The sequence below is a fragment of the Sander lucioperca genome, chromosome 2 (genome assembly GCF_008315115.2).
Source record: "Sander lucioperca isolate FBNREF2018 chromosome 2, SLUC_FBN_1.2, whole genome shotgun sequence".
NCBI classification, from domain to species: domain Eukaryota; kingdom Metazoa; phylum Chordata; class Actinopteri; order Perciformes; family Percidae; genus Sander; species Sander lucioperca.
The window spans coordinates 35,342,430-35,352,429 of record NC_050174.1 but is presented as its reverse complement, the minus strand read 5'-3'; the positions used below and the strand labels follow the sequence as shown (position 1 = coordinate 35,352,429).

Sequence of the window (10,000 nt, the reverse complement as noted above, 5' to 3'; positions counted from 1 at the left end):
GATAGTTGTAACACCCTAATTTGTTTTTGACGTCTTCTGCTTATTTAAACCCTTTTGCATCATACTACACACTGTACACACGTTATACTACACACACGTTATACTACACACACGTTATACTACACACACTTTATACTACACACACTTTATTCTACACATTGTACACACTTTATTCTACACACTGTACACACTTTGTACTAAGCATCATCATTCATTCTGTGTCTTCATGTTTAAATTGTCATTGTCCAGGTTTCAGTCGACATGATGAATATGAAGGATCATTTCCACATCTATCACGACCACGATCTGAACACGACGGTCCTTCAGCTCCCCTTCAACAGCTCCTACTCCATGCTGCTGATGTTGCCTGACGTCATGGCAACGCTGGAGAACGCCATCTGCCCGAACCACGTCACCAAATGGTTGAAGGCTATGGTGATACCCAGGTTGGGATAATCTTAATTTATGCTTCTAATATGTTGAAGGTTTGATACTGAGTAAGGTACCCAGCTTTGTCCTGTCTGATAGAGACTGTCCTCTCCCCAAAAACTGCCCCCATTAGTGGTTTGTTCCAGCATCATTCTGACCTATATTTAGGTTTCTAGTGGCGGCGCTCTCTAGTGGCCGTAGTAGTTCTGACAGGAGCATAGCAGGATGTAAGGTGAGGAAGTAGAAGAGCGCCAAATCTCCTGGTAAGGAGGCAGGTTGGGGGGGGGTCGAACAAACACAGGACTTTCACCCAGGAGACCGGGGTGCATGTCCCTGTTAAAGAAAAGGAAACAGTATTTGATTTATACAATATTTATTTAATAGTATTTGTCTGTAGTTGTTCATTGGTCTGTAATTGTGTTGTCTTTGTTGTGCATCTGCTTTAATCTTTTATTATTTGTTTATGTGTCCTTGAGTATCAACAAGGTTCCCATAAATAAAATGTATTATAGTTGTTTTTAACTTTATATCAACTTAATTAAGTTGCTTTTTTACCCGGGGCTGGGTTCGGGGCTGTTTGATGTTAAACTAAAAGGATCTTACTCTTTAACTAAAAGGTCTATCTCTGTAGGGATCCTTTCATAATGTTTTCAGACACTTAGAATAACAAGCCGAGTCTGTCAGTGATAAAAACAGCATATCATTGTTTAAGGCCCTCATGACCAAATTAAACTCCTGCTCTAGTCAGATTCACTGAATGTTTGTCTCCCCCCCCCCCCCAATGTTTTAGGAGACATGATGTATATATTCCAAAGTTCTCCATCAAGACTTCCTACAATTTGAACGACGTGCTGGCAGTAATGGGAATGACAGACATGTTTGGTGTTCGTGCAAATTTGAGAGGCATTTCAGAGGAGCCAGGACTGAAAGTCTCAGAAGTAAGTAAACAGAGCATATGTTTTGTTATTTCACACATATTCCATTTGTTTGTCGTCTCACTTACTCTCCGTTGCACTGCAGGTTGTGCACAAAGCTACGCTGGACGTGGACGAGGCTGGAGCCGAAGCTGCAGCTGCCACAGTCATCAAAATTCTTCTGGGGTCTTCCCGGTTCCCGCCTCCTGTCCCTGTGTTGAAGTTCAATCGTCCATTCATGGTGATCATCACTGAACGCAACACGGAGAAAATCCTCTTCTTGGGCAAGATTATCAACCCAACCATCTGATGATCATCACTTTGTGTTTGCTCGAGCACAGCTGTTGCATCTCATATAAAGGAGTCAGAAAAACCTTTGTTTTGTCTCTTGCTTTATTGATTGAGTGTGATATTATGATAATAACATAATGAAGGGATAAATATGATCAACTTCAAAAAGCATTTGGTATTCATTTATAACAGATCAAATTTTAAAAATACAATAGAGCTCAACAGTGACCGCCCACTTCTTGAACCGCTCTGGTTCTGGCAGCGGTGGCAGAAGTATTAAAATCCTTTACTTGAGTAAAAGTACTACTTCCACGCTGTAAAAGTACAAGTCCTGCATTGAAAATGTTACTTCAGTAAAAGTCTGTAAGTATCATCAGGAAAATGTACTTAAAGTATAAAAGTAAAAGTACTAAATGCAGATAAATCCTCACATCTTGGAAACTGGAAACAGTTGATTTCATATGGACTTGTGTCTTCTACAGGAACAGGAACTTTGTTTCACAACCTCACAGCTCAGGTCAGTCTACCTTGGATGGTTTAGACATTGTGGCTAATAATCTAAATCCTTGAATTAGTAGAAGTAGTAGGAATAGTTAAAAAAGTGAGAATGGGTTAATTTGGTATGAATTTCATTGAGAAGTTAAATAATATAAATAATGTTTGAAAGATGTGCAATATGTTTTTAGAGAAAGCTGACTCTAAACTGGAAATCGCTTAAATGTGTAAGAAGTAGGGTTGGGGATGGATTGTTTTTTTCCGATACTGGTGCTAAAACTATTTTAAAATGGTGCCGGTGCCTAAATGGTGCCCTAACCGATACTTATAAAATAAAGAAAAAATATGTATATATTTAAAAAAGAAAAAAGGAGCACAAAAGACAGTCGGTGACATTTAAAGGAACACGCCGACTTATTGGGACTTTATCTTATTCAGCGTATCCCCCAGAGTTAGACTAGTCCATACACACCCTTCTCATCTCCGTGGGTGCTGTAAGGCTGTCTGACGGCTCCAGAGGCAGCAGACCATCACAGAACCTGCAGGTGAATGGTTCCAGTAATCCTACTGCTCCCAATAAGTGACAAAATAACTCCAACATGTTCCTATTTACATGTTGTGATTTGTAGAGTCACAGGGTGTACAAAAAACAACGTAACATGACACACAGCCATCTTCTAATTGTAAACAAACCGGGAACTATATTCTCAGACAGGTTTGCTGCAAAGCAAATCATTCCGCCCAAGTACTATATTCTTCCGCCTGAGAATATAGTTCCCATTATGTATATGGTTAGAAGATGGCTGTGTCTCATGTTACGTTGTTTTTTGTACATGCTGTGACTCTACAAATCACAACATGTAAATAGGAACATGTTGGCGTTATTTTGTCCCTTATTGGGAGCAGTAGGATTACTGGAACCATTCACCTCCAGGATCTGTGATGGGCTGCTGCCTCTGGAGCCGTCAGACAGCCTTACAGCACCCACGGAGATGAGAAGGGTATGTATGGACTAGTCTAACTCTGGGGGATACGCTGAATAAGATAAATTCCCAATAAGTCGGCGTGTTCCTTTAAGAATGGCTTGTTAATTGCTAAGGCCATATGGTCAAAATTAAATGATTTATTAAAAATGTAATAACAATAACTTATAACTTATTTCACCAGTCAATTGTTGGTAAACGACAAAAACAACCACTATATAGAAAAAGGGTATTTTACAATAACTTTGAATGCACCACAAGGCTGGCGAGGCAGCTGCTGTCAGACTGTTACGTCTCGGTGTTGGAATCCTCTACAGGGAAATACAGTCACACCATTTAACGTTAGCTGTCAGCATTTTAACGATGTTTAATCCAGTTGCTAGCTAGCGGTAGGCTAATGTTACCTGCTGCCAAGTGTATTATGTTAACTAGCGTCACATGCAGCCATCTTTCTGTTGCCTCGGATGTCCGTTTCAGAGCATCAGAGGGCAGTGCTGGTATTTCAGTAGCACGGAAATGAGGCACCGAAATCTGCGTTACTATTCAGTCCGATAGATACCGGTTTTAAAGGCACCGATGCCGTATTAGCACCAGGTTTTGGTACCCAACTCTGGTAAGAAGTAGGTAAAGTAGTAAAAGTTATTAATTAGCTCTGTGTTACCAACTTTAGTTAAAGGTTGCCATGACTTGTCCCGTCTCAGAGTTATTTTCACAGAGTTCTCTGGAGCGCCTTAAAGCAGCCATATTCAGCTCATTTTCAGGTTCATAATTGTATGTTAAGGTTGTACCAGAATAGGTTTACATGGTTTAATTTTCTAAAAACACCATATTGTTGTTGTACTGCACCGCTCTCTCTCACTGCTGCAGCTCCTCTTTTCAGCTGGTCTCTGTTTTAGCTACAGAGTGAGACCTCTTTTCTTCTTCTTCTGTACTATCTTTGATTGCACTGCACATGCCCAGTAGCTCAGATGTAGCTCATGTCAGCTAGCTAGCTCCATAGACAGTAAAAGAAAGGCTGTTTCTACAACTTGGGTCAGTTACAAGGCAGGATTAGCTGGGAGACTTCTAAATGAGGGCGCACATGGAAGTAGTTCTTTTGTAGATTATGGTGAACTTGTGTGTGTTGTAGCAGTGCTTTGCTATTGAGAACGAGGTAGCATGCTAGCGTTAGCATGCTAGCGTTAGCATTAGCGTTAGCATGCTAACACTACGAGCTAACGGTTGCGGTTAGCCTGCTCGTTTCGGCTTGTGACGTCACAAGCCGTGCCGATTTTGACCAGCTCACCCAGAGACTGAAGGCAGGACACATTCAGAAACCGTATCTCACTCTAAACACCATGGATGGATTTTTCAAAGTTTGTATGTGTGTGGAAGCACCAGAGACACAAAAGAACACCCCAAATCCCAGAAAAAGTGATTTTTTCATAATATGGGCACTTTAAAACTCCTGCTTCTAGCTCAAAAAACATTCCTAATTGTATTGTCTACAATTATAACTAAAAGAATAAGTGAAAATAAGCCAACATTTTCGTGCTTTATTGATTTTCAGAAAGCTTTTGATATGATCAATACAGATCTGTTAGCATATAAACTTATAGAGTACAGGGGTAAATGGACATTTTTATATGGCACTGAAGTCTGTTTATCCCAAGCCCATAGTATGTGTTAGATTAAATGAACTCCACACAAACTGGTTCCCAACATCATTAGGGGTAAAACAGGGCGATGCATTGTCCCGTACTTTATTTGCAATTTATATAAATGATTTGGCAAAGGAAATTAAAGCACTGAACTGTGGGATAACATGTTGAAATTAAATGATAAGTATTCTTCTGTATGCGGATGATATAGTTCTAGTCACCCTCTGAAGATAACATGCAGCGGATGCTCTCCTATATTGATGATTGGTGTAATAAGTGGAGACAATTTATCAATAGAAAGAAAACAGAAATAATTCACTTTAGAAAACCATTAACTACTCGCAGCATCTATGAATATAAAATTGGGTCACACAAGCTGAACTTTGCAGACTCATACAAATATCTAGGTTTCTATATTGATGAACATATGAATTTTAGAAAAGGTGTTAAGGTTCTTGCTGATTCAGCACGTAGAGCTTTGGGAGGATTCATTGGAAAAAGCAAGAATCTGAAAGACATAAGTTTCCAAACTTATTCTAAACTGCTTCAAGCTTGTGTGTGCCATATACTTGATTATACTGTGGGGGTTACCGTGGATTTCCACAGGATGCAGAACGTCTGCGGACCGGCTCCGCTGCAGAATGGCTGCGTGCTCCGCCGTCCGTCAACACCCACCAGGTCCGGATTTGTTGCGTAACGGCTGCGGCCAGCCGACCACCAGATCTCGCGAATTCACGAATGTTCGCGCGATATAACAGGATGTAGTTTCTATAAACAGAACCACAAAACCACCACCAGTTAGTTTCCATCCAGAGGAGTAGAGGGGAAACTACTCTGAGCTGTGTTTTCAAGGTGTAGTGCAGGGAGATATGATCCACCGTGAGCACGCTGAATTTTATTTTGAAAAGTAACCGGATGTTTTATTTTTTAGTTTCTGTGCTCGACTTCCTGTCCCGCACAATCTAAATTATGCTGAATTGCTGTGGAGCTCTCCGTCGTCCGTCAAAAATAGAAGAATCAACTTTGACTGTTGAAACAGGACGATATGTTAATTTAGAAGAGGAAAAACGGATCTGTCCCATCATCTGTTGTTTGAATGATATAGAAAATGAGTTCCATTTTGTTTTCAACTGTCCTCTTCATGGTGAACAGCTTGACTTTTTGTTTCGTAAGATAAAAGCAGAGATTGACTTGGTAAATATGGATGATGCTCGAAGACTGAGATGGCTGTTGGGAGAAGCATGGGAGAAGAGGAAAAAAGCTCTTTATCGAGATGATCTATAGATGAGGATTTCTTTGTGTATACTGTGTGTGCGTGGGTGTGTGTGTATATATATTTGTATTCATGTATTTCTCTGAATTACTAAATAAGTTTGTGGTGTCTTGTAATCGCATGTGGGATGGGCCAGCATGTTTGGCATGACACAGAAATAAAAATTAAACTAAAAACTAAACTAAACTTAAATTAAATCACTTAATGTTTAATACCGTGAGAGATAGGACACCCTGCTGAACATCCTGTGGAACAATGGTGTGTGTACTGTAAAAAATGTCAGGACAGTAGCAGGCAGAAGAAGGCCTATTTCTGTTATTCTCCAGGTATTTCTGGAACCAGTTAATACAGGATAGTGTACTCACTGAGTCAAAAAGGCTGCCTGGCTCTTGATGGCAAGCTGGCTAAAGGTTGAGGGGGGAGCATGGCTGTCATCAAGATGTCTTGTCTAGCAAACAAGTGACAAGTCTGTAAGTTAAGTTAAAGAGGCATTTTGTGCACAGTATTAAAGGTTAGATTGGGCCCAAAAAATCAAGCCTGTCCATAACCGAGCCCGTGCAAGTTGCGTCCGAGCCCGGCCCGGCCCGACACATTAACTGTAATTATGAGCCCGAGCCCGATTTAAACCCAACAATTTTTTAACACGTGGGCCGTTATAACTGACGTTCTCAACTACAATTCAGAGTTGCTTGAACTACAGAAATCTGTTTAGAATTATCTTAATGAATAATGCAACAAGGACGAAGCATGGAAACTGCTGTTAGTTTATTCAGAATGGAACGGATCGCACATGGATCCGAATGAAGAAACGAAAAAAAAAAAACTCAACGCATTTCTCTGTGACAGCTTGCCTCGCCCTCAGGGGTATGCTTGGAGAGGTTACAAAAGAGGACATTGAAGGCTGACTATCATCTTTTCTGCCATGCCAAAGTCCCCATTTTTTTGCTGTCATAGACGAGCAGCGTGCCGCACTTAATGCACTCGACAAAGCCAACACATATGTTGTCACTGACCACAACTTGTTTAAAATGGTTCCATACCTCTGACTTTCCTCTCAAAGTTAATTCTCCTGTTTTTTCTTTAAATCTTCAAGCTCCATGTTGCACTTAAGCTACACAGTACAGCTTAGCATGTGATGTGTGCGAGAGGAGACGCTGCGCATAACTTTGTAGCCTAACTTGTGCAACTTTGTACACATTTGTTACTTAGGCCTAAACATATAGGGTATATGATATTTCTGATTATGGCATAGCTTTCTCCTCACCCAATTAGGCTAATAAAGTAATGATTAAAAAACACAAATGCTTGTGGATAGTGGCAGGAAATATCGGCCAAGTTCAGGCTCAGGCAGAGAATCTAAACTTTACACAGTATGCAACTTGTGTTATAGTGGAATGTGGATAAATCAGAAAGTTATATATAAAAAAAAAAAAGGTATACAAGCGGGCAATTCCTAATCGTGCTGAATGTTTTGATGTTTGAATGACCTTTCTGTGTTGAAAAAAGGATACAGGACAAGGATACAAACACCGTCAAGCAGAGATAGACCTTTTTGTTAGAGGTCCTATGACATGCTGCTTTTTGGATGCTTTTATATAGACCTTAGTGGTCCTCTAATACTGTATCTGAAGTCTCTTTTATATAGACCTTAGTGGTCCCCTAATACTGTATCTGAAGTCTCTTTTATATAGACCTTAGTGGTCCCCTAATACTGTATCTGAAGTCTCTTTATATAGACCTTAGTGGTCTCCTAATACTGTATCTGAAGTCTCTTTTATATAGACCTTAGTGGTCCCCTAATACTGTATCTGAAGTCTCTTTTATATAGACCTTAGTGGTCCCCTAATACTGTATCTGAAGTCTCTTTTATATAGACCTTAGTGGTCCCCTAATACTGTATCTGAAGTCTCTTTTATATAGACCTTAGTGGTCCCCTAATACTGTATCTGAAGTCTCTTTCCTGAAATTCAGGTCTATGTCTGTAGCTTTAAATGCTATTGAGGAGGAGAGAGAGGGGGGCAAGGTGGAGGGTGGGGGGTGGGGGGGGGGAAGGGGAGGTAACCCATAAAAACCAGCTGGGCTAGACAACCTGGACAACAACTTCCTAAAATTATCTGCAAATATTATTGCTTCCCCTATTTACCTGTTTAACCTGTCTCTCACATCTTCAGAAATTCCTGGAGATTGGAAATCCACCACAGCCATCCCTCTCTTCAAAGGGGGAGACACCCTTGACCCAAACTGCTATAGACCCATATCCATCTTACCCTGCCTTTGGAAAGTCTTCGAAAGCTTAGTCAATAAACAGATTACCAACCATTGCGAATCCCACCATGTCCTTTCGGCTACGCAATCTGGCTTCCATGCCGGTCATGGCTGTACCACAGCTACCCTCAAGGTCATAAACGACATTACAGCAGCCATTGACAACAAGCATTACTGTGCAGCTGTCTACATTTATCTGTCCAAGGCCTTTGACAACAACCTTGGGTTCTTTCATGACTGCCTCGCGTGGTTCAATAACTATTTTTCTGACAGGGTCCAGTGCATTAAATCTGAGGGCCTGTTGTCTGAACCTATGGTTGTCACTATGGGGGTGCCACAAGGTTTGATTCTCAGGCCGACTCTTTTCTCCATATACTGTACATCAATGATGTGGCTGTTGCTGTTGGGAACTCTCAAACTCACCTCTATGCAGACGACACCATCCTGTACACATCCGGCCCCTCATTGGTTACTGTGCTATCAAACCTCCAGGAGAGCTTCAATGCCATTCTGCACTCCTTCCGAAACCTCCAATTACTACTAAACTACTACTACAACTACTACTAAACTCTGGCAAAACCAAGTTCATGCTTTTCAATCGTTCGCTGCCCACCCCTGCCCATCCGATTAGCATCACCACGCTCGATGGGCTGGAATTAGAAAATCTGGCGGTGTACAAATACTCAGGTGTCTGGTTAGACAGTTCCCTCTCCTTCCAGCAACACATAACTCACCTTTAATCTAAAGTTAAGTCTAGGATCTGTGTCCTATTCTGCAACAGAGCTTCACTCACGTTGCCAAACTCGCCTTGGTGAAAAGGACAATTTTACCAATTCTCGATTTCAGTGATTACAGAGCTGCCTCAAACTCTCTCCTGAAAAAACTGGATATTGTCTACCATAGTGCCATATGTTTAGTGATTAGAGCCCCTTATAACACCCACCACTACAACCTAGGCATTTCAATCAGGAGAGACTTTGTTGCAGATATGCAAACATTTATTACTAACATATAACCAAACAAGTACAAACATAATTATTTGGAGATTAGACTCCATTGTAAAGGGGTATCTATACAACTAATGTTTAGGAAAACCAAACACATCCCCCAATGGAATCTAGACACTGGTGGTGGTGGTGAGAAAATCCGAAACTTAAATGGGCCGTCAGCCGGGAGAAGACCGATACACCGTCGAAAATGCCCGGAGGTAGAAGGGGAGGAGGCGGGTCGCACTCTCGTCTGAAAATACAACTGACAGAAGCGGGAGAGAGAAGATATTTAAAACAAGGTAGTCATGCTGTGATTGGATAGAACACAAGTGGCCGATTCTAATTGGTATACAGAACCGAACCACCCACTGCCCAGCTGATCAGTTAAAGAGAATAGAGACAACGTATTAGAAGTCTCCCTGACAGAATTTACGCTGAGCTACATTAGTTGGCTGGCCCTCGTTACACACTCGACCCTTAACTCTCTGGTACCAACTCATTTACAAGTCCTTGCTAGGCAAAGCCCCGCTGTACCTAAGCTCACTGGTCACCATAGCTTCACCCACCCTCGGCCTTCGCTCAAGCAGTTACATCTCCTTGGTCACCCCAAAAGCCCACGCCTCCTTTGGCCGCCACTCCTTCCAGTTCTCAGCTGCAAATGACAGGAATGAGCTACAAAAAACCCTGAAACTCAAAACCCTTATCCCACTAACTGCCTTCA

The 10,000-nt window shown here is 41.4% G+C and overlaps 2 protein-coding genes across 2 annotated transcripts in view; both read left to right on the top strand.

Moving 5' to 3' along the window:
- LOC116062601 (alpha-1-antitrypsin-like protein CM55-ST) overlaps positions 1 to 1,717 on the top strand; it is a 9,196-nt gene extending 7,479 nt beyond the window's left edge. Inside the window, exons 4-6 of the mRNA XM_031317294.2 lie at positions 250 to 446; positions 1,220 to 1,367; positions 1,450 to 1,717. Of these exons, the coding sequence (XP_031173154.1) occupies positions 250 to 446; positions 1,220 to 1,367; positions 1,450 to 1,653 (549 nt within the window). The 3' untranslated portion in view covers positions 1,654 to 1,717. The remainder of the gene's footprint in view (positions 1 to 249; positions 447 to 1,219; positions 1,368 to 1,449) is intronic.
- LOC116062598 (iron-regulated protein FrpC-like) overlaps positions 1 to 10,000 on the top strand; it is a 125,157-nt gene that overhangs the window by 3,293 nt on the left and 111,864 nt on the right. The window lies entirely within an intron of this gene.